At 43.1% G+C, this 26,633-nt stretch overlaps 1 protein-coding gene across 50 annotated transcripts; it reads left to right on the top strand.

Moving 5' to 3' along the window:
• The first annotated feature begins 805 nt into the window (after positions 1-805).
• Positions 806-14,195, top strand: LOC127468242 (uncharacterized). Of its 50 annotated transcripts, XR_007903466.1 has the most exons (18): positions 1,028-1,179; positions 1,300-1,340; positions 1,423-1,477; positions 1,554-1,601; positions 2,284-2,339; positions 3,992-4,043; positions 4,146-4,301; positions 4,422-4,462; positions 4,545-4,599; positions 4,676-4,723; positions 5,405-5,460; positions 5,544-5,595; positions 7,251-7,406; positions 9,096-9,136; positions 9,219-9,273; positions 9,350-9,397; positions 10,080-10,270; positions 10,373-10,642. XR_007903466.1 is itself a non-coding variant. In XM_051781181.1 (17 exons), the coding sequence occupies exons 7-17, from the start codon at positions 2,664-2,666 to the stop codon at positions 14,060-14,062; spliced, it is 645 nt and encodes a 214-aa protein (XP_051637141.1). In that variant the 5' UTR covers positions 1,028-1,179; positions 1,300-1,340; positions 1,423-1,477; positions 1,554-1,641; positions 2,284-2,339; positions 2,423-2,474; positions 2,577-2,663; the 3' UTR covers positions 14,063-14,195. The 50 variants fall into 50 exon arrangements, 1 of the variants encoding a protein (XP_051637141.1); XM_051781181.1 differs by lacking the exons at positions 3,992-4,043; positions 4,146-4,301; positions 4,422-4,462; ... (5 more) ...; positions 9,350-9,397; positions 10,373-10,642 and adding exons at positions 2,423-2,474; positions 2,577-2,732; positions 2,853-2,893; ... (4 more) ...; positions 13,893-13,948; positions 14,025-14,195 and having other exon boundaries at positions 1,554-1,641; positions 4,676-4,774; positions 5,409-5,460; positions 10,241-10,270; XR_007903460.1 differs by lacking the exons at positions 1,028-1,179; positions 1,300-1,340; positions 1,423-1,477; positions 1,554-1,601; positions 2,284-2,339 and adding exons at positions 12,218-12,258; positions 12,341-12,395; positions 14,025-14,145 and having other exon boundaries at positions 3,498-4,043; positions 10,373-10,528.
• Positions 14,196-26,633: the final 12,438 nt, after the last annotated feature.

Raw genomic sequence — 26,633 nt, 5'->3', positions numbered from 1 at the left:
TTGACTCCGAGTACTCTCAGGATGACAGGAAACTCTGAGCCAACCCAGGTGCCCCTCCTCTGCATCAAAGATGGATTCACATCCCTGGCTCTCGGAAAGATAAGTGCAGGGCAAAGACCCAGAGAGGGGTTGGGAGTCGGGGCAAGTATGTGCATCGCCTGGAGGGATTTTTGCAATTAGTATGGTGCAATGGGTGTCCTGTAGCAGGTTATTTAGAGACCTCAAAGGAAGGGCTTACTTTGTATCATTGGATTCCCATGTGCAGGGCAGAGCAGTTCCGGTCTGTGTCACGTCCTTTGTCTCCTCCATGTTTGTGTCCTTCGTCTCTTAATTGTGTCACATGGTGTGTGTCATCACAGGTATGGGGTGTCTCACTTGGGGTCAACCTGGAACTGCTCTACCCTGCTACGTGGATCAGTGGGTAGATAGAATATTGCTCAGGGTCCCACATCAACATGTCAGTTGCCTTAGTCAGTCGAACCAATGGCTGTACGGTCCTGCCGGATGGAGCAGGTGTCCATAACTTGTGTGCAATCACTATAGCTGCGTGTTGTGGAGCTGATGGTACTTGGATAGCAGGGCCTTGAAGCTGGGTTGTCATTTGTATTCTTGTATGCTGCGGTCAGAGTTCTCACTCGCTCAGTGGAAATGAGTTCTTTGAAGTGGTTAAGGTCTCAGAGACCATGTGGGTGACCTGACTAACCTTTTGTTTTTTGTTGTTTTTTTTCAGATAAGTGGACACAGTGTACCCCAGACTGAAACAAGCTGAAGCAGTCTGGCAAGAAGGCTGTATTAGGTGTTGGATGAAGGATGTCAGTTTGAGCAATAGGAGTCCTTTATCTTGTGCCTTTTTGTTCTTTATTTTCCAGATGGGGCCCAATCGGTCTCGAGGTGTAGCGGCTCAGCAGGGAGACGAGCGAGGTGAGAATTTTACTCCCCAGCCGAATTTGGAGTTAGTTTTAGGATGTCATCTATGTGGTCAATCTATGCATATATGTTGTAACTGTTTAATTTTTTTTCTAGGCGATGCACAACCCTTTGCCCGTCTGCTGAAGGTGCCGGAGGTCCATCCGATCAGAGGTCAAGCTAAAGGAGCCCGAGATAGCCAGTATGAGGCAGTACATCAACACAAGCCTCCATGTCTGGGTTGTCTTGCAGCGGCCGTCTGTCCACTTCACAGTGTGTAGCAACACTTTGGCATGCAGTCTGATGGGGTTTAGAGGTTTTTGGCTTTCCTTGTGAGCCATCCCTAAATGTTTGAGAGCTCAGTGTTTGAGCATTTACCCATTTCATTTGCAGGGGCGATCTTGGGAGCAGCTGAAGAGAGAAGAGCTTTCTAGGTGAGTTGGGGAGGCAGCAGGAGGAGCGGGGATTCACTGCAGCTTTAGAGATGCCTTCGAATTTTGTGTCTCACTTACTCAGGTATCCCAGCAGGTGACAGCCACAGTGTTGGACTCCGGTCAGGGCCTCGGTGATGGTGAGTAGGGGGATCACTGGGGTTCCAGCGCGGTGCCACACTACTCAGATATTGTGTATGGTTTTCTTTTTCACAGTTGACTTGGAGTACTCTCATGACAACAGGAACCTCTGAGCCAGCCCAGGTGCCCCTCCTGTGCATTGAAGATGGATTCACAGCCCCGGGTCTCGGAAAGATAAGTGCAGGGCAAAGACCCAGAGAGGGGTTGGGAGTCGGGGCAAGTATGTGCATTGCCCGGAGGGATTTTTGCAATTAGTATGGTGCAATGGGTGTCCTGTAGCAGGTTATTTAGAGACCTCAAAGGAAGGGCTTACTTTGTATCATTGGATTCCCATGTGCAGGGCAGAGCAGTTCCGGTCTGTGTCACGTCCTTTGTCTCCTCCATGTTTGTGTCCTTCGTCTCTTAATTGTGTCACATGGTGTGTGTCATCACAGGTATGGGGTGTCTCACTTGGGGTCAGCCTGGAACTGCTCTGCCCTGCTACGTGGATCAGTGGGTAGATAGAATATTACTCAGGGTCCCACATCAACATGTCGGTTGCCTTAGTCAGTCGAGCCAATGGCTGTACAGTCCTGCTGGATGGAGCAGGTGTCCATAACTCGTGTGCAATCATTATAGCTGCGTGTTGTGGAGCTGATGATACTTGGATAGCAGGGCCTTGAAGCTGGGTTGTCATTTGTATTCTTGTATGCTGTGGTCAGAGTTCTCACTCGCTCAGTGGAAATGAGTTCTTTGAAGTGGTTAAGGTCTCAGAGACCATGTGGGTGACCTGACTAACCTTTTGTTTTTTGTTGTTTTTTTTCAGATAAGTGGACACAGTGTACCCCAGGCCGAGACGAGTTGAAGCAGCCTGGGAAGAAGGTTGTCTTGGGTGTTGGATGAAGGATGTCAGTTTTAGCTGTAGGAGTCCTTTATCTTGTGCCTTCTTGGTTTTTATTTTCCAGAGAGGACCCAATCGGTCTCAAGGCGTAGCGGCTCAGCAGGGAGACGAGCGAGGTGAGAATTTTACTCCCCAGTCGAATTTGGAGTTAGTTTTAGGATGTCATCTATGTGGTCAATCTATGCGTATATGTTGTAACTGTTTAATTTTTTTTCTAGGTGATACACAACCCTTTACCCGTCTGCTGAAGGTGCCGAAGGTCCATCCTATAAGAGGTCAAGCTAAAGGAGCCCGAGATAGCCAGTATGAGGCAGTACATCAGCACAAGCCTCCATATCTGGGTTGTCTTGCAGCGGCCGTCTGTCCACTTCACAGTGTGTAGCAACGCTTCGGCGTGCAGTCTGATGGGGTTTAGAGGTTTTTGGCTTTCCTTGTGAGCCATCCCTAAATATTTGAGAGCTCAGTGTTTGAGCATTTACCCATTTCATTTGCAGGGGCGATCTTGGGAGCAGCTGAAGAGAGAGGAGCCTTCTAGGTGAGTTGGGGAGGCAGCAGGAAGAGCGGGGATCCACTGCAGCTTTAGAGATGCCTTCGAATTTTGTGTCTCACTCACTCAGGTATCCTGGAAGGTGGCAGCATATTGTCCAAGTCTGGTCAGAGCCAGCGACACGAGGACCTGCCTCGGTGCCGGTGAGTAGAGGGCTCATGGGGGCTGGGGCCACGTGCCACACTACTCAGATACGGTGTCTGGTTTTCTTTCTTGCAGTTGACTCCGTGTACTCTCAGGATGACAGGAACCTCTGAGCCAGCCCAGGTGCCCCTCCTCTGCATCAAAGATGGATTCACAGCCCCGGCTCTCGGAAAGATAAGTGCAGGGCAAAGACCCAGAGGGGGGTTGGGAGTCGGGGCAAGTATGTGCATCACCTGTAGGGATTTTTGCAATTAGTATGGTGCAGTGGGTGTCCTGTAGCAGGTTATTTAGAGACCTCAAAGGAAGGGCTTACTTTGTATCATTGGATTCCCGTGTGCAGGGCAGAGCAGTTCCGGTCTGTGTCACGTCCTTTGTCTCCTCCATGTTTGTGTCCTTCGTCTCTTAATTGTGTCACATGGTGTGTGTCATCACAGGTATGGGGTGTCTCACTTGGGGTCAGCCTGGAACTGCTCTGCCCTGCTACGTGGATCAGTGGGTAGATAGAATATTGCTCAGTCTCACATCAACATGTCAGTTCCCTCAGACAGTCGAACCGATGGCTGTACGGTCCTGCCGGATGGAGCAGGTGTCCACAACTCATGTGCAATCATTATAGCTGCGTGTTGTGGAGCTGATGGTACTTGGATAGCAGGGCCTTGAAGCTGGGTTGTCATTTTTATTCTTGTATGCTGTGGTCAGAGTTCTCACTCGCTCAGTGGAAATGAGTTCTTTGAAGTGGTTAAGGTCTCAGAGACCATGTGGGTGACCTGACTAACCTTTTGTTTTTTGTTGTTTTTTTTCAGATAAGTGGACACAGTGTACCCCAGACTGAAACAAGCTGAAGCAGTCTGGGAAGAAGGTTGTATTAGGTGTTGGATGAAGGATGTCAGTTTGAGCAATAGGAGTCCTTTATCTTGTGCCTTTTTGTTCTTTATTTTCCAGATGGGGCCCAATCGGTCTCGAGGTGTAGCGGCTCAGCAGGGAGACGAGCGAGGTGAGAATTTTACTCCCCAGCCGAATTTGGAGTTAGTTTTAGGATGTCATCTATGTGGTCAATCTATGCATATATGTTGTAACTGTTTAATTTTTTTTCTAGGCGATGCACAACCCTTTGCCCGTCTGCTGAAGGTGCCGAAGGTCCATCCGATCAGAGGTCAAGCTAAAGGAGCCCGAGATAGCCAGTATGAGGCAGTACATCAACACAAGCCTCCATGTCTGGGTTGTCTTGCAGCGGCCGTCTGTCCACTTCACAGTGTGTAGCAACACTTTGGCATGCAGTCTGATGGGGTTTAGAGGTTTTTGGCTTTCCTTGTGAGCCATCCCTAAATGTTTGAGAGCTCAGTGTTTGAGCATTTACCCATTTCATTTGCAGGGGCGATCTTGGGAGCAGCTGAAGAGAGAAGAGCTTTCTAGGTGAGTTGGGGAGGCAGCAGGAGGAGCGGGGATTCACTGCAGCTTTAGAGATGCCTTCGAATTTTGTGTCTCACTTACTCAGGTATCCCGGCAGGTGACAGCCACAGTGTTGGACTCCGGTCAGGGCCTCGGTGATGGTGAGTAGGGGGATCACTGGGGTTCCAGCGCGGTGCCACACTACTCAGATATTGTGTATGGTTTTCTTTTTCACAGTTGACTTGGAGTACTCTCATGACAACAGGAACCTCTGAGCCAGCCCAGGTGCCCCTCCTGTGCATTGAAGATGGATTCACAGCCCCGGGTCTCGGAAAGATAAGTGCAGGGCAAAGACCCAGAGAGGGGTTGGGAGTCGGGGCAAGTATGTGCATTGCCCGGAGGGATTTTTGCAATTAGTATGGTGCAATGGGTGTCCTGTAGCAGGTTATTTAGAGACCTCAAAGGAAGGGCTTACTTTGTATCATTGGATTCCCATGTGCAGGGCAGAGCAGTTCCGGTCTGTGTCACGTCCTTTGTCTCCTCCATGTTTGTGTCCTTCGTCTCTTAATTGTGTCACATGGTGTGTGTCATCACAGGTATGGGGTGTCTCACTTGGGGTCAACCTGGAACTGCTCTGCCCTGCTACGTGGATCAGTGGGGTAGATAGAATATTGCTCAGTCTCACATCAACATGTCAGTTCCCTCAGACAGTCGAACCGATGGCTGTACGGTCCTGCCGGATGGAGCAGGTGTCCACAACTCATGTGCAATCATTATAGCTGCGTGTTGTGGAGCTGATGGTACTTGGATAGCAGGGCCTTGAAGCTGGGTTGTCATTTTTATTCTTGTATGCTGTGGTCAGAGTTCTCACTCGCTCAGTGGAAATGAGTTCTTTGAAGTGGTTAAGGTCTCAGAGACCATGTGGGTGACCTGACTAACCTTTTGTTTTTTGTTGTTTTTTTTCAGATAAGTGGACACAGTGTACCCCAGACTGAAACAAGCTGAAGCAGCCTGGGAAGAAGGTTGTATTAGGTGTTGGATGAAGGATGCCAGTTTGAGCCATAGGAGTCCTTTATCTTGTGCCTTTTTGTTCTTTATTTTCCAGATGGGGCCCAATCGGTCTCGAGGTGTAGCAGCTCAGCAGGGAGACGAGCGAGGTGAGAATTTTACTCCCCAGCCGAATTTGGAGTTAGTTTTAGGATGTCATCTATGTGGTCAATCTATGCATATATGTTGTAACTGTTTAATTTTTTTTCTAGGCGATGCACAACCCTTTGCCCGTCTGCTGAAGGTGCCGGAGGTCCATCCGATCAGAGGTCAAGCTAAAGGAGCCCGAGATAGCCAGTATGAGGCAGTACATCAACACAAGCCTCCATGTCTGGGTTGTCTTGCAGCGGCCGTCTGTCCACTTCACAGTGTGTAGCAACACTTTGGCGTGCAGTCTGATGGGGTTTAGAGGTTTTTGGCTTTCCTTGTGAGCCATCCCTAAATGTTTGAGAGCTCAGTGTTTGAGCATTTACCCATTTCATTTGCAGGGGCGATCTTGGGAGCAGCTGAAGAGAGAGGAGCTTTCTAGGTGAGTTGGGGAGGCAACAGGAGGAGCGGGGATTCACTGCAGCTTTAGAGATGCCTTCGAATTTTGTGTCTCACTTACTCAGGTATCCCAGCAGGTGACAGCCACAGTGTTGGACTCCGGTCAGGGCCTCGGTGATGGTGAGTAGGGGGATCACTGGGGTTCCAGCGCGGTGCCACACTACTCAGGTATTGTGTATGGTTTTCTTTTTCACAGTTGACTTGGAGTACTCTCATGACAACAGGAACCTCTGAGCCAGCCCAGGTGCCCCTCCTGTGCATTGAAGATGGATTCACAGCCCCGGGTCTCGGAAAGATAAGTGCAGGGCAAAGACCCAGAGAGGGGTTGGGAGTCGGGGCAAGTATGTGCATTGCCCGGAGGGATTTTTGCAATTAGTATGGTGCAATGGGTGTCCTGTAGCAGGTTATTTAGAGACCTCAAAGGAAGGGCTTACTTTGTATCATTGGATTCCCATGTGCAGGGCAGAGCAGTTCCGGTCTGTGTCACGTCCTTTGTCTCCTCCATGTTTGTGTCCTTCGTCTCTTAATTGTGTCACATGGTGTGTGTCATCACAGGTATGGGGTGTCTCACTTGGGGTCAGCCTGGAACTGCTCTGCCCTGCTACGTGGATCAGTGGGTAGATAGAATATTACTCAGGGTCCCACATCAACATGTCGGTTGCCTTAGTCAGTCGAGCCAATGGCTGTACAGTCCTGCTGGATGGAGCAGGTGTCCATAACTCGTGTGCAATCATTATAGCTGCGTGTTGTGGAGCTGATGATACTTGGATAGCAGGGCCTTGAAGCTGGGTTGTCATTTGTATTCTTGTATGCTGTGGTCAGAGTTCTCACTCGCTCAGTGGAAATGAGTTCTTTGAAGTGGTTAAGGTCTCAGAGACCATGTGGGTGACCTGACTAACCTTTTGTTTTTTGTTGTTTTTTTTCAGATAAGTGGACACAGTGTACCCCAGGCCGAGACGAGTTGAAGCAGCCTGGGAAGAAGGTTGTCTTGGGTGTTGGATGAAGGATGTCAGTTTTAGCTGTAGGAGTCCTTTATCTTGTGCCTTCTTGGTTTTTATTTTCCAGAGAGGACCCAATCGGTCTCAAGGCGTAGCGGCTCAGCAGGGAGACGAGCGAGGTGAGAATTTTACTCCCCAGTCGAATTTGGAGTTAGTTTTAGGATGTCATCTATGTGGTCAATCTATGCGTATATGTTGTAACTGTTTAATTTTTTTTCTAGGTGATACACAACCCTTTACCCGTCTGCTGAAGGTGCCGGAGGTCCATCCTATAAGAGGTCAAGCTAAAGGAGCCCGAGATAGCCAGTATGAGGCAGTACATCAGCACAAGCCTCCATATCTGGGTTGTCTTGCAGCGGCCGTCTGTCCACTTCACAGTGTGTAGCAACGCTTCGGCGTGCAGTCTGATGGGGTTTAGAGGTTTTTGGCTTTCCTTGTGAGCCATCCCTAAATGTTTGAGAGCTCAGTGTTTGAGCATTTACCCATTTCATTTGCAGGGGCGATCTTGGGAGCAGCTGAAGAGAGAGGAGCCTTCTAGGTGAGTTGGGGAGGCAGCAGGAAGAGCGGGGATCCACTGCAGCTTTAGAGATGCCTTCGAATTTTGTGTCTCACTCACTCAGGTATCCTGGAAGGTGGCAGCATATTGTCCAAGTCTGGTCAGAGCCAGCGACACGAGGACCTGCCTCGGTGCCGGTGAGTAGAGGGCTCATGGGGGCTGGGGCCACGTGCCACACTACTCAGATACGGTGTCTGGTTTTCTTTCTTGCAGTTGACTCCGTGTACTCTCAGGATGACAGGAACCTCTGAGCCAGCCCAGGTGCCCCTCCTCTGCATCAAAGATGGATTCACAGCCCCGGCTCTCGGAAAGATAAGTGCAGGGCAAAGACCCAGAGGGGGGTTGGGAGTCGGGGCAAGTATGTGCATCACCTGTAGGGATTTTTGCAATTAGTATGGTGCAGTGGGTGTCCTGTAGCAGGTTATTTAGAGACCTCAAAGGAAGGGCTTACTTTGTATCATTGGATTCCCATGTGCAGGGCAGAGCAGTTCCGGTCTGTGTCACGTCCTTTGTCTCCTCCATGTTTGTGTCCTTCGTCTCTTAATTGTGTCACATGGTGTGTGTCATCACAGGTATGGGGTGTCTCACTTGGGGTCAACCTGGAACTGCTCTGCCCTGCTACGTGGATCAGTGGGTAGATAGAATATTGCTCAGTCTCACATCAACATGTCAGTTCCCTCAGACAGTCGAACCGATGGCTGTACGGTCCTGCCGGATGGAGCAGGTGTCCACAACTCATGTGCAATCATTATAGCTGCGTGTTGTGGAGCTGATGGTACTTGGATAGCAGGGCCTTGAAGCTGGGTTGTCATTTTTATTCTTGTATGCTGTGGTCAGAGTTCTCACTCGCTCAGTGGAAATGAGTTCTTTGAAGTGGTTAAGGTCTCAGAGACCATGTGGGTGACCTGACTAACCTTTTGTTTTTTGTTGTTTTTTTTCAGATAAGTGGACACAGTGTACCCCAGAGTGAAACAAGCTGAAGCAGTCTGGGAAGAAGGTTGTATTAGGTGTTGGATGAAGGATGTCAGTTTGAGCAATAGGAGTCCTTTATCTTGTGCCTTTTTGTTCTTTATTTTCCAGATGGGGCCCAATCGGTCTCGAGGTGTAGCGGCTCAGCAGGGAGACGAGCGAGGTGAGAATTTTACTCCCCAGCCGAATTTGGAGTTAGTTTTAGGATGTCATCTATGTGGTCAATCTATGCATATATGTTGTAACTGTTTAATTTTTTTTCTAGGCGATGCACAACCCTTTGCCCGTCTGCTGAAGGTGCCGAAGGTCCATCCGATCAGAGGTCAAGCTAAAGGAGCCCGAGATAGCCAGTATGAGGCAGTACATCAACACAAGCCTCCATGTCTGGGTTGTCTTGCAGCGGCCGTCTGTCCACTTCACAGTGTGTAGCAACACTTTGGCGTGCAGTCTGATGGGGTTTAGAGGTTTTTGGCTTTCCTTGTGAGCCATCCCTAAATGTTTGAGAGCTCAGTGTTTGAGCATTTACCCATTTCATTTGCAGGGGCGATCTTGGGAGCAGCTGAAGAGAGAGGAGCTTTCTAGGTGAGTTGGGGAGGCAACAGGAGGAGCGGGGATTCACTGCAGGTTTAGAGATGCCTTCGAATTTTGTGTCTCACTTACTCAGGTATCCCGGCAGGTGACAGCCACAGTGTTGGACTCCGGTCAGGGCCTCGGTGATGGTGAGTAGGGGGATCACTGGGGTTCCAGCGCGGTGCCACACTACTCAGATATTGTGTATGGTTTTCTTTTTCACAGTTGACTTGGAGTACTCTCATGACAACAGGAACCTCTGAGCCAGCCCAGGTGCCCCTCCTGTGCATTGAAGATGGATTCACAGCCCCGGGTCTCGGAAAGATAAGTGCAGGGCAAAGACCCAGAGAGGGGTTGGGAGTCGGGGCAAGTATGTGCATTGCCCGGAGGGATTTTTGCAATTAGTATGGTGCAATGGGTGTCCTGTAGCAGGTTATTTAGAGACCTCAAAGGAAGGGCTTACTTTGTATCATTGGATTCCCATGTGCAGGGCAGAGCAGTTCCGGTCTGTGTCACGTCCTTTGTCTCCTCCATGTTTGTGTCCTTCGTCTCTTAATTGTGTCACATGGTGTGTGTCATCACAGGTATGGGGTGTCTCACTTGGGGTCAGCCTGGAACTGCTCTGCCCTGCTACGTGGATCAGTGGGTAGATAGAATATTACTCAGGGTCCCACATCAACATGTCGGTTGCCTTAGTCAGTCGAGCCAATGGCTGTACAGTCCTGCTGGATGGAGCAGGTGTCCATAACTCGTGTGCAATCATTATAGCTGCGTGTTGTGGAGCTGATGGTACTTGGATAGCAGGGCCTTGAAGCTGGGTTGTCATTTGTATTCTTGTATGCTGTGGTCAGAGTTCTCACTCGCTCAGTGGAAATGAGTTCTTTGAAGTGGTTAAGGTCTCAGAGACCATGTGGGTGACCTGACTAACCTTTTGTTTTTTGTTGTTTTTTTTCAGATAAGTGGACACAGTGTACCCCAGGCCGAGACGAGTTGAAGCAGCCTGGGAAGAAGGTTGTCTTGGGTGTTGGATGAAGGATGTCAGTTTTAGCTGTAGGAGTCCTTTATCTTGTGCCTTCTTGGTTTTTATTTTCCAGATAGGACCCAATCGGTCTCAAGGCGTAGCGGCTCAGCAGGGAGACGAGCGAGGTGAGAATTTTACTCCCCAGTCGAATTTGGAGTTAGTTTTAGGATGTCATCTATGTGGTCAATCTATGCGTATATGTTGTAACTGTTTAATTTTTTTTCTAGGTGATACACAACCCTTTACCCGTCTGCTGAAGGTGCCGGAGGTCCATCCTATAAGAGGTCAAGCTAAAGGAGCCCGAGATAGCCAGTATGAGGCAGTACATCAGCACAAGCCTCCATATCTGGGTTGTCTTGCAGCGGCCGTCTGTCCACTTCACAGTGTGTAGCAACGCTTCGGCGTGCAGTCTGATGGGGTTTAGAGGTTTTTGGCTTTCCTTGTGAGCCATCCCTAAATGTTTGAGAGCTCAGTGTTTGAGCATTTACCCATTTCATTTGCAGGGGCGATCTTGGGAGCAGCTGAAGAGAGAGGAGCCTTCTAGGTGAGTTGGGGAGGCAGCAGGAAGAGCGGGGATCCACTGCAGCTTTAGAGATGCCTTCGAATTTTGTGTCTCACTCACTCAGGTATCCTGGAAGGTGGCAGCATATTGTCCAAGTCTGGTCAGAGCCAGCGACACGAGGACCTGCCTCGGTGCCGGTGAGTAGAGGGCTCATGGGGGCTGGGGCCACGTGCCACACTACTCAGATACGGTGTCTGGTTTTCTTTCTTGCAGTTGACTCCGTGTACTCTCAGGATGACAGGAACCTCTGAGCCAGCCCAGGTGCCCCTCCTCTGCATCAAAGATGGATTCACAGCCCCGGCTCTCGGAAAGATAAGTGCAGGGCAAAGACCCAGAGGGGGGTTGGGAGTTGGGGCAAGTATGTGCATCACCTGTAGGGATTTTTGCAATTAGTATGGTGCAGTGGGTGTCCTGTAGCAGGTTATTTAGAGACCTCAAAGGAAGGGCTTACTTTGTATCATTGGATTCCCGTGTGCAGGGCAGAGCAGTTCCGGTCTGTGTCACGTCCTTTGTCTCCTCCATGTTTGTGTCCTTCGTCTCTTAATTGTGTCACATGGTGTGTGTCATCACAGGTATGGGGTGTCTCACTTGGGGTCAGCCTGGAACTGCTCTGCCCTGCTACGTGGATCAGTGGGTAGATAGAATATTGCTCAGTCTCACATCAACATGTCAGTTCCCTCAGACAGTCGAACCGATGGCTGTACGGTCCTGCCGGATGGAGCAGGTGTCCACAACTCATGTGCAATCATTATAGCTGCGTGTTGTGGAGCTGATGGTACTTGGATAGCAGGGCCTTGAAGCTGGGTTGTCATTTTTATTCTTGTATGCTGTGGTCAGAGTTCTCACTCGCTCAGTGGAAATGAGTTCTTTGAAGTGGTTAAGGTCTCAGAGACCATGTGGGTGACCTGACTAACCTTTTGTTTTTTGTTGTTTTTTTTCAGATAAGTGGACACAGTGTACCCCAGAGTGAAACAAGCTGAAGCAGTCTGGGAAGAAGGTTGTATTAGGTGTTGGATGAAGGATGTCAGTTTGAGCAATAGGAGTCCTTTATCTTGTGCCTTTTTGTTCTTTATTTTCCAGATGGGGCCCAATCGGTCTCGAGGTGTAGCGGCTCAGCAGGGAGACGAGCGAGGTGAGAATTTTACTCCCCAGCCGAATTTGGAGTTAGTTTTAGGATGTCATCTATGTGGTCAATCTATGCATATATGTTGTAACTGTTTAATTTTTTTTCTAGGCGATGCACAACCCTTTGCCCGTCTGCTGAAGGTGCCGAAGGTCCATCCGATCAGAGGTCAAGCTAAAGGAGCCCGAGATAGCCAGTATGAGGCAGTACATCAACACAAGCCTCCATGTCTGGGTTGTCTTGCAGCGGCCGTCTGTCCACTTCACAGTGTGTAGCAACACTTTGGCGTGCAGTCTGATGGGGTTTAGAGGTTTTTGGCTTTCCTTGTGAGCCATCCCTAAATGTTTGAGAGCTCAGTGTTTGAGCATTTACCCATTTCATTTGCAGGGGCGATCTTGGGAGCAGCTGAAGAGAGAAGAGCTTTCTAGGTGAGTTGGGGAGGCAGCAGGAGGAGCGGGGATTCACTGCAGCTTTAGAGATGCCTTCGAATTTTGTGTCTCACTTACTCAGGTATCCCAGCAGGTGACAGCCACAGTGTTGGACTCCGGTCAGGGCCTCGGTGATGGTGAGTAGGGGGATCACTGGGGTTCCAGCGCGGTGCCACACTACTCAGATATTGTGTATGGTTTTCTTTTTCACAGTTGACTTGGAGTACTCTCATGACAACAGGAACCTCTGAGCCAGCCCAGGTGCCCCTCCTGTGCATTGAAGATGGATTCACAGCCCCGGGTCTCGGAAAGATAAGTGCAGGGCAAAGACCCAGAGAGGGGTTGGGAGTCGGGGCAAGTATGTGCATTGCCCGGAGGGATTTTTGCAATTAGTATGGTGCAATGGGTGTCCTGTAGCAGGTTATTTAGAGACCTCAAAGGAAGGGCTTACTTTGTATCATTGGATTCCCATGTGCAGGGCAGAGCAGTTCCGGTCTGTGTCACGTCCTTTGTCTCCTCCATGTTTGTGTCCTTCGTCTCTTAATTGTGTCACATGGTGTGTGTCATCACAGGTATGGGGTGTCTCACTTGGGGTCAACCTGGAACTGCTCTGCCCTGCTACGTGGATCAGTGGGGTAGATAGAATATTGCTCAGTCTCACATCAACATGTCAGTTCCCTCAGACAGTCGAACCGATGGCTGTACGGTCCTGCCGGATGGAGCAGGTGTCCACAACTCATGTGCAATCATTATAGCTGCGTGTTGTGGAGCTGATGGTACTTGGATAGCAGGGCCTTGAAGCTGGGTTGTCATTTTTATTCTTGTATGCTGTGGTCAGAGTTCTCACTCGCTCAGTGGAAATGAGTTCTTTGAAGTGGTTAAGGTCTCAGAGACCATGTGGGTGACCTGACTAACCTTTTGTTTTTTGTTGTTTTTTTTCAGATAAGTGGACACAGTGTACCCCAGACTGAAACAAGCTGAAGCAGCCTGGGAAGAAGGTTGTATTAGGTGTTGGATGAAGGATGCCAGTTTGAGCCATAGGAGTCCTTTATCTTGTGCCTTTTTGTTCTTTATTTTCCAGATGGGGCCCAATCGGTCTCGAGGTGTAGCAGCTCAGCAGGGAGACGAGCGAGGTGAGAATTTTACTCCCCAGTCGAATTTGGAGTTAGTTTTAGGATGTTATCTATGTAGTCAATCTATGCATATATGTTGTAACTGTTTAATTTTTTTTCTAGGTGATACACAACCCTTCGCCCGTCTGCTGAAGGTGCCGAAGGTCCATCCGATCAGAGGTCAAGCTAAAGGAGCCCGAGATAGCCAGTATGAGGCAGTACATCAGCACAAGCCTCCATGTCTGGGTTGTCTTGCAGCGGCCGTCTGTCCACTTCACAGTGTGTAGCAATGCTTTGGCGTGCAGTCTGATGGGGTTTAGAGGTTTTTGGCTTTCCTTGTGAGCCATCCCTAAATGTTTGAGAGCTCAGTGTTTGAGCATTTACCCATTTCATTTGCAGGGGCGATCTTGGGAGCAGCTGAAGAGAGAAGAGCTTTCTAGGTGAGTTGGGGAGGCAGCAGGAGGAGCGGGGATTCACTGCAGCTTTACAGTTGCCTTCGAATTTTGTGTCTCACTCACTCAGGTATCCCCAGAAGGTGACAGCCACAGTGTCGGACTCCGGTCAGGACCTCGGTGATGGTGAGTAGGGGGATCACTGGGGTTCCAGCGCGGTGCCACACTACTCAGATATTGTGTATGGTTTTCTTTTTCACAGTTGACTTGGAGTACTCTCATGACAACAGGAACCTCTGAGCCAGCCCAGGTGCCCCTCCTGTGCATTGAAGATGGATTCACAGCCCCGGGTCTCGGAAAGATAAGTGCAGGGCAAAGACCCAGAGAGGGGTTGGGAGTCAGAGCAAGTATGTGCATTGCCCGGAGGGGTTTCTGACATTAGTCTAGTGCACTGGGTATCCTGTAACAAGTTATTTAGAGACATCAAAGGAAGGGCTTACTTTGTATCATTGGATTCCCGTGTGCAGGGCAGAGCAGTACCGGTCTGTGTCACGTCCTTTGTCTCCTCCATGTTTGTGTCCTTCGTCTCTTAATTGTGTCACATGGTGTGTGTCATCACAGGTATGGGGTGTCTCACTTGGGGTCAGCCTGGAACTGCTCTACCCTGCTACGTGGATCAGTGGGTAGATAGAATATTGCTCAGTCTCACATCAACATGTCAGTTCCCTCAGACAGTTGAGCCTATGACTGTACAGTCTGTGAACAGGATTGTCTTGCGATGCCCTGCTTGGGTGTATAGAGTCACAGCTAGGTAGAGTAGCAAACAGTGTCTATGGTATGGGCATTTGTCAGGGGTCTTTGGGCTTATAAAATGTATAGGCTCAGTTTGGGGGTAAGTCCAAGGTCACAGAAGGCACACTTCAGAGTCCCTTCCCTTTTGTCTTACAACCACCCAAAGGCGACTCAGGTTCCTGGGGTGAAAGACGGCATCGGTTTTCCCGGAGCTTCCGGAGACCGGGGAGAGATCGGCCGAGCGATCATCGATGGAAACTTCTGAGAGCCACGGGGAGTCCCTGCCCAATGACTTCTGGACTGCATCGTGTAGCATCGTATCTGTTTATTTAGTGTTGCAGGTTGCTTCTTAGGCGTAGTTATTGTATTTTACAACTAGAATAGGAAAAGTCCAGCCGCCATTTATGTTGTCATTTGTATTGCCTTGTACCACTCTGTATCATACACTTGTATAGTTGTAGTCGTATCGGTCCGTATCTGAACGTCACGGCGTCGCGTTCCGTGTGTCAGGAATTGTGTATCGTTGCGCCTTTGTTTGTAGCAGTTTTTATGTCGTGTCACTTGTATTGCCATGTAATGTTCTGTCTGGTATACTTCTATATTTGCAATTGTATTGCTCTGTATGTGAATGTCATAGTGTTGTATTGCTGTGCATCAGTTAGGAATTGTATAGCTTTGTACCTTACTTTGTTTTGCTTTTGATATTCTGTCTTTGATACTGTCTTGTAATGCTGTGAGGGGTGTGCTCGGGCATGAGCGGCATGCGTGTTTTGTCAGGCTTGGCAATTTGTTTCTTTTTGGAGTTTTTTTTTGAGGCTCCACGGGAACCACGTTCCCAAGGGAGCGTTTTGAGCGTGTGCCGATATTCAGGGTTGGCTTGCGGCTTTGGGGTATGGTGGAGGCGTGGCAATGCAGGGGATGGGTGTGTGTAATGTAGTATTCTAACCTTGTGTTTGTTTCTCTTTCAGGATTTTTTCCACCATTTTAGCTTTAGAATAAAAAAACCCCAACTAGGGGATTTTTTCTTCCCCCCCCGCTGGGGTTTTTTTTCCTAGGTCCCGACCAGTCTGCGAGGTGATGTTCATCGCCAATGTTTGGGCACAGGCCGACCTGGGACCTGGGTTTTGTCAGGCAGGATGATTTTTTGATTTTTGAAGCTTCCCGGGAACCCCATTCCCAAGGCAGCATTTTGAGCGTACGCCGATATTCAGGGCTGGCTTGCGGCTTAAGGGAGTGGTGGAGGGGTTGGGTGTGTGTAATGTAGTATTCTAACCTTGTGTTTGTGTTGTTTCTCTTTCAGGCTGTTGTTAGATAATTTTAGCTTTAGAATAAAAAAACCCCAGCCGGGGGATTTTTTTTTTTTTTTCCCCCCGGCTGGGGTTTTTTTCCCAGGTCCCAGCCGGTCTGTGAGGCAATGTTCATCACCAAGGTTTGGGCACAGGCTGACCCAGGACCTGGATTTTTTTCAGGCAGGCCGATTTTTTCATTTTTGAGGCTTCCCGGGAACCAGCATGTTCCCAAGGCAGCATTTTGAGTGTGCACCGATATTCAGGGTTGGCTTGCAGCTCAAGGGAGGGGTGAGGGTGTGGTGATGGAGGGGTTGGGTGCGTGTAATGTAGTACTCTAACCTTGTGTTTGTTTCTCTTTCAGGATTTTTTCCACCATTTTAACTTTAGAATAAAAAAACCCAAACCGGGGGATTTTTTTTTTCCTCCCGGCTGGGTTTTTTTTTCCTAGGTCCTGGTCGGTCTGTGAGGCGATGTTCATCACCAATGTTTGGGCACAGGCCGACTCGGGACCTGGGTTTTGTCAGGCAGGATGATATTTTCATTTTTGAGGCTTCCCGGGAACCCCGTTCCCGAGGCAGCATTTTCAGTGTGCGCCGATATTCAGGGCTGGCTTGCAGCTTAAGGGAGGGGTGGAGGTGTGGGGATGGAGGGGTTGGGTCCCTGTAATGTAGTATTCTAACCCGCTGTTTGTGTTGTTTCTCTTTCAGGATTTTTTTACAGCATTTTAGCTTTAGAATAAAAAAACCCCAACTGGGGGATTTTTTTTTTTCTTCCCCCCTGCTGGGTTTTTTTTTCCTAGGTCCCGGCCGGTCTGCGAGGCGATGTTCATCGCCAAAGTTTGGGTGCAGGCCATCCCGGGACCCGGGTTTTGCCAGGCAGGATGATTTTTTGATTTTTGAGCCTTCCCAGGAACTAGGTTCCTGAGGGAGTGCTGTAACTTGTGTACTAACCTGTGTTGTAAACTGTATTGTAACTTGTATGCTGTCCTGTGTTGTAACTTGGATACTAACCTGTGTTGTAAACTGTATTGTAACTTGTATGCTGTCCTGTGTTGTAACTTGGATACTAACCTGTGTTGTAAACTGTAACTTGTATGCTGTCCTGTGTTGTAACTTGGATACTAACCTGTGTTGTAAACTGTAACTTGTATGCTGTCCTGTGTTGTAACTTGGATACTAACCTGTGTTGTAAACTGTATTGTAACTTGTATGCTGTCCTGTGTTGTAACTTGGATACTAACCTGTGTTGTAATTTCTGTACTAGCCTTGTGTAATTTCACAAGGTCACAACAAGTCATTCAATAAAGTTGCAATAAAGGTTTGGGGACTTTTCCCCTCTCTGGGGGTTTTCCCCCTCTTTGGCTCCTGTCTTTATTTTCTGTCATGTAGTCTTTTCTGGTTTTCTCTTCCCTTCTTTCCCTTGCTCATCTTCATCTCTCTTCTCTTGCTTCTCTTGCCTTCATTTCTCTTAGTCACTTCTCTTAGTCTCTTCTCTTAGTCACTTGTCTTGCTTTTCTCTTACTCTCTTGTCCTGCTTTTATTTCTCTTAGTCTCTGGTCCTCCTTTTAATTCTCTTGCTCTCTTCTCCTCCTTTTAATTCTCTTGCTCTCTTCTCCTCCTTTTAATTCTCTTGCTCTCTTCTCCTCCTTTTAATTCTCTTGCTCTCTTCTCCTCCTTTTAATTCTTTTGCTCTCTTCTCCTCCTTTTAATTCTCTTGCTCTCTTCTCCTCCTTTTAATTCTCCGGCTCTCTTCTCCTGCTTTTATTTCCCTTAGGCTCTTCTCCTGATTTTAATTTTTTTAGGCTCCTCTCCTGATTTTAATTCTCTTAGGCTCCTCTCCTGATTTTAATTCTCTTAGGCTCTTCTCCTGATTTTATTTCTTAGGCTCTTCTCCTGATTTTAATTTTTTAGGCTCTTCTCCTGATTTTAATTCTCTTAGGCTCTTCTCCTGTTTTTTCATTTTTTTAGGCTCCTCTCCTGATTTTATTTCTCTTAGGCTCTTCTCCTGATTTTAATTTTTTTAGGCTCCTCTCCTGATTTTAATTTTCCTAGGCTCTTCTCCTGATTTTAATTCTCTTAGGCTCTTCTCCTGATTTTATTTCTTAGGCTCCTCTCCTGATTTTAATTTTTTTAGACCCCTCTCCTGATTTTAATTCTCTTAGGCTCCTCTCCTGATTTTAATTTTTTTAGACCCCTCTCCTGATTTTAATTCTCTTAGGCTCCTCTCCTGATTTTATTTCTCTTAGGCTCTCCTCCTGTTTTTAATTTTTTTAGGCTCTCCTCCTGTTTTTAATTCTTTTAGGCTTTTCTCCTGATTTTAAATTTTTTAGTCTTTTCTCCTGATTTTAATTCTCTTAGGCTCTGCTCCTGATTTTATTTCTTAGGCTCTTCTCCTGATTTTCATTTTTTTAGGCTCTTCTCCTTGTATTAATTTTTCTTAGGCTCTTCCCCTGTTTTTAATTCTCTTAGACTCTTCTCCTGATTTTAATTTTTTTAACCTCCTTTCCTGTTTTTAATTCTCTTAGACTCTTCTCGTGATTTTATTTCTTTTAGGCTCTTCTCCTATTTTTAATTTTTTTAGGCTCCTCTCCTGATTTTATGTTTCTTAGGCTCTTCTCCTGATTTTAATTTTTTTAGGCTCTTCTCCTGATTTTAATTTTCTTAGACTCTTCTCCTGATTTTAATTTCCTTAGGGTCTTCTCCTGATTTTAATTTCCTTAGAGTCTTCTCCTGATTTTAATTCTCTTAGGCTCTTCTCCTGATTTTATTTCTTAGGGTATTCTCCTGATTTTAATTTTTTATCCTCCTGTCCTGATTTTAATTTTTTTAGGCTCCTCTCCTGATTTTAATTCTCTTAGGCTCTTCTGATTTTATTTCGTAGGGTCTTCTCCTGATTTTAATTTTTTTTAAGTTCCTCTCGTGATTTTTATTTTTTTAGGCTTCTCTCCTGATTTTTATTTTTTTAGGCTCCTCTCCTGTTTTTAATTTTTTTAGACTCCTCTCCTGGTTTTATTTTTCTTAGGCTCTTCTCCTGATTTTAATTTCTCTTAGGGTCTTCTCCTGATTTTAATTTTTTTAGACTCTACTCCTGCTTTTAATTTTTTTAGGCTCCTCTCCTGATTTTAATTTCCCTTAGGTTCTTCTCCTGATTTTATTTCTTAGGCTCCTCTCCTGATTTTAATTTTTTTAGGTTCCTCTCCTGTTTTGAATTTTTTTAGGCTCCTCTCCTGATTTTAATTTTTTTTAGACTCTTATCATGATTTTATTTCTTAGGGTCTTCTCCTGATTTTAATTTTTTTGGACTCTTCTCCTGTTTTTAATTTTTTCCCCTCTGCTCTTCTCCTGATTTTAATTTTTTTAAGCTCTTCTCCTGATTGTATTTTTCTAGGCTCTTGTCCTGTTTTTAATTGTTTTAGACTCTTCTCCTGATTTTGATTTTTTTTAAGTTCTTCTTCTGATTTTAATTTTTTAGGTTCTACTCCTGATTTTACTTGTTTTTAGGCTCTTCTCCTGTTTTTAATTTTTTTAGGTTCTTCTCCTGTTTTTAATTATCTTAGGCTCTTCTCCTGATTGTTTTTCTCTTAGACTCCTTTCCTGTTTTTAATTTTTTTGGGCTCCTCTCCTGATTTTAATTTCTCTTAGGTTCTTCTCCTGTTTTTAATTTTTTTATACTCATCTCCTGATTTTATTTCTTAGACTCTTCTCCTGATTTTAATTTCTTAGGTTCCTCTCCTGATTTTAATTTTTTTAAGTTCCTCTCGTGATTTTTATTTTTTTAGGCTTCTCTCCTGATTTTAATTTTTTTAGGCTCCTCTCCTGATTTTAATTTTTTTAGACTCCTCTCCTGATTTTATTTCTCTTAGGCTCTTCTCCTGTTTTTAGTTTTTTTAGGCTCTTCTCCTGATTTTAATTTTTTTAGGCTCCTCTCCTGATTGTAGTTTCTTTTACGCTCTTCTCCTGATTTAATTTTTTTAGGCTCCTCTCCTGATCTTAATTTCTCTTAGGGTCTTCTCCTGATTTTAATTTTTCTTAGGGTCTTATCCTGATTTTAATTTTTTTAGACTGTACTCCTGCTTTTAATTTTTTTAGGCACCTCTCCTGATTTTAATTTCCCTTTGGTTCTTCTCCTGATTTTATTTCTTAGGCTCCTCTCCTAATTTTAATTTTTTTAGGCTCCTCTCCTGTTTTGAATTTTTTTAGGCTCCTCTCCTGATTTTAGTTTTTTTAGACTCTTCTCCTGATTTTATTTCTCTTCAGGTCTTCTCCTGTTTTTAGTTTTTTTAGGCTCTTCTCCTGATTTTAATTTTTTTAGGCTCTTTTCCTGTTTGTAATTTTTGTAGGCTCTTCTCCTGATTTTAATTTCTTAAGGCTCTTCTCCTGATTTTAATTTTTTTAGACTCCTCTCCTGATTTTATTTCTCTTAGGCTCTTCTCCTGATTTTAATTTTTTTAGGCTCTTCTCCTGTTTTTAATTTTTTTAGGTTCTTCTCCTGATTTTATTTCTTAGAATCTTCTCCTGATTTTATTTTTTAGCCTCCTCTCCTGTTTTTAATTTTTTTAAGGCTCCTCTCCTGGTTTTATTTCTCTTAGGCTCTTTTCCTGTTTTTCATTTTCTAAGACTCTTCTCGTGATTTTATTTCTCTTATGCTCTTCTCCTGTTTTTAATTTTTTTAGGCTCTTCTCCTGATTGTATTTTTTTAGAGTCTTCTCCTGATTTTAATTTTTTTAGGTTCTTCTTCTGATTTTAATTGTTCCTCTGTTCTTCTCCTGATATTAATTTTTCTTAGGGTCTTCTCCTGATATTAATTTTTCTTAGGGTCTTCTCCTGATTTTAATTCTCTTAGGCTCTTCTCCTGATTTTAATTCTCTTAGGCTCTTCTCCTGATTTTAATTTTTTTAGTCTCCTCCCTTGATTTTAATTTTTTTAGGCTCCTCTCCTGATTTTAATTCTCTTAGACTCTTCTCCTGTTTTTAATTTTTTTAGGCTCCTCTCCTTATTTTAATTTTCTTAGACTCTTCTCCTGATTTTAATTTTTTTAGGTTCCTTTCCTTATTTTAATTCTTTTAGGCTCTTCTCCTGTTTTTAATTTTTTCAGACTCTTCTCCTGATTTTAATTTGTTAAGATTCTTCTCCTGATTTTAATTTTTTTAGGCTCCTCTCCTGGTTTATTTCTCTTAGGCTCTTCTCCTGATTTTAATTTTTTTAGACTCTTCTCCTGTTTTTAATTTTTTTAGACTCCTCTCCTAATTTTAATTCTGTTAGGCTCTTCTCCTGATTTTATTTCTTAGACTCTTCTCCTGTTTTTAATTTCTTAGGCTTCTCTCCTGATTTTATTTTTTTTAAGTTCCTCTCCTGATTTTTATTTTTTTAGGCTCTTCTCCTGATTTTAATTTTCTTAGACTCTTCTCCTGATTTTAATTTCCTTAGGCTCTTCTCCTGATTTTAATTTCCTTAGGGTCTTCTCCTGATTTTAATTTTCTTAGGCTCTTCTCCTGATTTTATTTCTTATGGTCTTCTCCTGATTTTAATTTTTTTAGACTCCTCTCCTGATTTTATTTCTCTTAGGTCTTCTCCTGTTTTTAATTTTTTAGTCTCCTCTCCTTTTTTTATTTCTCTTAGGCTCTTCTCCTGTTTTTCGTATTTTTAGGCGGCTCTGCTGATTTAAATTTTTTTAAGCTCTTCTCCTGATTTTAATTTTTTAGGCTCCTCTCCTGATTTTATTTTTTTAGGCTCCTCTGCTGATTTTATTTCTCCCAGGCTCTTCCCCTGTTTTTAATTCTCTTAGACTCTTCCCCTGATTTTATTTCTCTTAGGCTCTTCTCCTGTTTTTAATTTGTTTAGGCTCCTCTCCCTATATTATTTTTCTTAGGCTCTTCTCCTGATTTAAATTTTATTAGGTTTTTCTCCTGATTTTAAATTTTTTAGGCTCTTCTCCTGTTTTTAATTTTTTAAGGCTCTTATCCTGTTTTTAATTCTGTTAGACTCTTCTCCTGATTTTATTTCTCTTAGGCTCTTCTCCTGATTTTATTTTTTTTATGCACCTCTCCTGTTTTTAATTTTTTTAGGCTCTTCTCCTGATTTTAATTCTCTTAGGCTCTTCTCTTGATTATATTTCTTATGCTCTTCTCCTGTTTTTAATTTCTTAGGCTCCTCTCCTGATTTAATTTTTTTAGGCTGTTCTGATTTTATTTTTCTTAGGCTCGTCTCCTGATTTTAATTTGTTAAGACTCTTCTCCTGTTTTTAATTTTTTTAGGCTCCTCTCCTGATTGTAGTTTCTTTTAGGCTCTTCTCTTGATTTTAATTCTTTTAGTCTCTTCTCCTGATTTTAATTGTTTTAGGCTCTTCTCCTGTTTTTAATTTTTTTTTATGCTCTTCTCCTCATTGTAATTTTTTTAGGCTCTTCTCTTGTTTTTAATTTTCTTAGGCTCTTCTCCTGATTTTATTTCTTCGGGTCTTCTCCTGATTTTAGTTTTTTAGGCTCCTCTCCTGATTTTAATTTTTTTAGGCTCCTGTCCTGATTTTAATTTTTTTAGACTCCTCTCCTGGTTTTATTTCTTAGGCTCTTCTCCTGATTTTAATTTCTCTTAGGCTCCTCTCCTGATTTTAATTTTTTTAGGCTCCTCTCCTGATTTTAATTTTTTTCGACTCTTCACCTGATTTTATTTCTCTTCGGGTCTTCTCCTGTTTTTAGTTTTTTTAGGCTCTTCTCCTGATTTTAATTTTTTTAGGTTCCTCTCCTGTTTGTAATTTTTGTAGGCTCTTCTCCTGATTTTAATTTTCTTAGACTCTTCTCCTGATTTTATTTCTTAGGGTCTTCTCCTGATTTTAATTTTTTTAGACTCCTCTCCTGATTTTATTTCTCTTAGGCTCTTCTCCTGATTTTTATTTTTTTAGGCTCTTCTCCTGATTTTAATTTTTTTAGGCTCCTCTCCTGTTTTTAATTGTTTTAGACTCTTCTCCTGATTTTAATTCTCCTAGGCTCTTCTCCTGATTTTAATTCTCTTAGACTCTTGTCCTTATTTTATTTCTTAGGGTCTTCTCCTGATTTTAAATTTTTAGGTTTTTCTCCTGATTTAAATTTTTTTAGGCTCTTCTCCTGATTTTAATTTTTTTGGACTCTTCTCCTGTTTTTAATTTTTTCCCCTCTGCTCTTCTCCTGATTTTAATTTTTTTAAGCTCTTCTCCTGATTGTATTTTTCTAGGCTCTTGTCCTGTTTTTAATTGTTTTAGACTCTTCTCCTGCTTTTGATTTTCTTTAAGCTCTTCTTCTGATTTTAGTATTTTAGGTTCTTCTCCTGATTTTACATGTTCTTAGACTCCTCTCCTGATTTTAATTTTTTTAGGCTCTTCTCCTGATTTTAATTTTCTTAGGCTCTTCTCCTGATTTTATTTCTTAGGGTCTTCTCCTGATTTTATTTTTTAGCCTCCTCTCCTGTTTTTAATGTTTTTAAGGCTCCTCTCCTGGTTTTATTTCTCTTAGGCTGTTCTCCTGTTTTTCATTCTCTTAGACTCTTCTCGTGATTTTATTTCTCTTAGACTCTTCTCCTGATTTTAATTTTTTTAGGTTCTTCTCCTGATTTTAATTGTTCCTCGGTTCTTCTCCTGATATTATTTTTTCTTAGGGTCTTCTCCTGTTTTTAATTTTTCTTAGGGTCTTCTCCTGATTTTAATTCTCTTAGGCTCTTCTCCTGATTTTAATTTTTTTAGACTCCTCTCTTGATTTTAATTTTTTTAGACTCCTCTCTTGATTTTAATTTTTTTAGGCTCCTCTCCTGATTTTAATTCTCTTAGACTATTCTCCTGATTTTAATTTTTTTAGGTTCCTCTCCTTATTTTAATTTTCTTTGACTCTTCTCCTGTTTTTTGTTTTTTTTTTTTCGGCTCCTCTCCTGATTTTAATTCTCTTAGGCTCTTCTCCTGTTTTTAATTTTTTTAGGCTCTTCTCCTGATTTTAATTTGTTAAGATTCTTCTCCTGATTTTAATTTTTTTAGGCTCCTCACCTGGTTTATTTCTCTTAGGCTCTTCTCCTGTTTGAAATTCTCTTATGTTCTTCTCCTAATTTTAATTCTCTTAGGCTCTTCTCCTGATTTTAATTTTTTTAGACTCTTCTCCTGATTTTATTTCTTAGGCTCTTCTCCTGTTTTTAATTTCTTAGGCTCCTCTCCTGATTTTAATTTTTTTAAGTTCCTCTCCTGATTTTAGTTTTTTTAGGCTCCTCTCCTGATTTTGATTTTTTTAGACTCCTCTCATGATTTTATTTCTCTTAGGCTCTTCTCCTGTTTTTAATTTTTTAGTCTCCTCTCCTTGTTTTATTTCTCTTAGGCTCTTCTCCTGTTTTTAATATTTTTAGGCGGTTCTCCTGATTTAAATTTTTTTAGGCTCTTCTCCTGATTTTAATTTTTTAGGCTCCTCTCCTGATTTTAATTTTTTTAGGCTCCTCTGCTGATTTTATTTCTCCCAGGCTCTTCCCCTGTTTTTAATTCTTTTAGACTCTTCCCCTGATTTTTTTTCTCTTAGGCTCTTCTCCTGTTTTTAATTTTTTTTAGGCTCCTCTCCTTATATTATTTTTCTTAGGCTCTTCTCCTGATTTTAATTTTTTTAGACTCTTCTCCTGTTTTTAATTTTTTTAGGGTCTTATCGTGTTTTTAATTCTGTTAGGCTCTTCTGATTTTATTTCTCTTAGACTCTTCTCCTGATTTTATTTTTTTTAGGCTCCTCTCCTGTTTTTAATTTTTTTTGGCTCTTCTCCTGATTTTAATTCTCTTAGGCTCTTCTCCTGATTATATTTCTTATGCTCATCTCCTTTTTTTAATTTTTTAGGCTCCTCTACTGATTTTAATTTTTTTAGGCTCTTCTGATTTTTTTTTTTATTAGGCTCGTCTCCTGCTTTTAATTAGCTTAGGCTCCTTTCCTGATTTTAATTTTTTTAGGCTCCTCTCCTTATTTTAATTCTCTTAGGCTCTTCTCCTGTTTTTAATTTTTTTAGGCTCTTCTACTGATTTTAATTTGTTAAGACTCTACTCCTGTTTTTAATTTTTTTTAGGCTCCTCTCCTGATTGTTGTTTCTTTTAGGCTCTTCTCTTGATTTTAATTCTTTTAGTCTCTTCTCCTGATTTTAATTGTTTTAGGCTCTTCTCCTGTTTTTAATTTTTTTTTATGCTCTTCTCCTGATTTTAATTCTTTTAGGCTCTTCTCTTGATTTTAATTTTCTTAGGCTCTTCTCCTGATTTTATTTCTTAGGGTCTTCTCCTGATTTTAGTTTTTTATGCTCCTCTCCTGATTTTAATGTTTTTAGGCTCCTGTCCTGAATTTAATTTTTTTAGACCCCCTCCTGGTTTTAATTCTCTTAGGCTGTTCTCCTGTTTTTATTTCTCTTAGGCTCTTCTCCTGATTTTAATTTTCTTAGGCTCTTCTCCTGATTTTATTTGTTAGGGTCTTCTCCTGTTTTTAATTTTTTAGGCTCCTCTCCTGTTTCTATTTCTCTTAGGCTCTTCTCCTGTTTTTAATTTTTTTAGGCTCCTCTCCTGATTTTAATTTTTTTTAGGCTCCTGTCCTGATTTTAACTTTTTCTCTTATGCTCTTCTCCTGATTTTAATTTTTTTAGGCTCTTCTCCTGATTGTATTTTTGTAGGATCTTGTCCTGTTTTTAATTGTTCTTAGGCTCTTCTCCTTATTTTAATTCTCTTAGGCTCTTCTGATTTTAATTTTTTTAGGCTCCTCTCCTCATTTAATTTTTTTAGGCTCTTCTCCTGTTTTTAATTTTTTTAGATTCTTCTCCTGATTTTAATTTTTTTAGGCTCTTTTCCTGATTTTAATTCTCTTAGGCTCCTCTCCTGATTTTAATTCTCTTAGGCTCTTCTCCTGATTATAATTTTCTTCGCTCCTCTCCTGCTTTTAATTTTTTTAGGCTCCTCTCCTGATTTTAATTCTCTTAGGCTCTTCTCCTGATTTTAATTTTTTATGCTCCTCTCCTGATTTTAGTTTTTTTAGGCTCTTCTCCTGATTTTAATTTTTCTAGACTCTTCTCCAGATTTTAATTTTTTTAGGTTCCCCTCCTGATTTTTTTTTTTTTAGGCTCTTTTCCTGATTTTAATTTTTTTAGGCTCCTCTCCTGATTTTAATTCTCTTAGACTCTTCTCCTGATTATAATTTTCTTCGCTCCTCTCCTGCTTTTAATTTTTTTAGGCTCCTCTTCTGATTTTATTTTTTTTTAGGCTCTGCTCCTGATTTTAATTCTCCTAGGGTCTTCTCTTGATTTTAATTTTTTTAGTCTCTTTTCCTGATTTTAATTTTTTTATACTCCTCTCCTGTTTTGAATTTTTTTAGGCTCCTCTCCAGATTTTAATTTTCTTAGGCGTGTTGCAAAAAACCAAAATGAGAAGAACCTAATTAGATGGTAATTAGGTAATTATGTGGTAATTCCAGGTGCTGCAAAAAATGTAATTTGCTAAGTACTTACTCACAGGACCATCCAACTAGAACCAATTATCGAATTTTTAACAGAAAAACCACAAAAACCCACCTCATTTTAATCAAATTCCCAATGACTGAAAAACCACATAGCAACACTGCCACCTAGTGACATAGGACAGTAATTGCCCATATATTTTACATGAAATGCTGCCACCTGCTGACAGAAAACAAGAACTGCATTTAAAGAAATTTTATAATACTGCCACCTGCTGAAAAAAAATGCAATTGCAGCTGAAAATTAATAGAACTGCTGCCACCTTGTGGACAGTCATAGAATTGCACATATAAATAATTTTTAACAAAAATTATAAAAATA

This window comes from Manacus candei, unplaced genomic scaffold (assembly GCF_025592945.1).
Source record: "Manacus candei isolate 608988 ecotype Guabito, Panama unplaced genomic scaffold, ASM2559294v1 h1tg000015l, whole genome shotgun sequence".
NCBI classification, from domain to species: Eukaryota; Metazoa; Chordata; class Aves; order Passeriformes; family Pipridae; genus Manacus; species Manacus candei.
The sequence above is the reverse complement of the archived record's forward strand: the minus strand, read 5'-3'. Positions and strand labels throughout refer to the sequence as shown.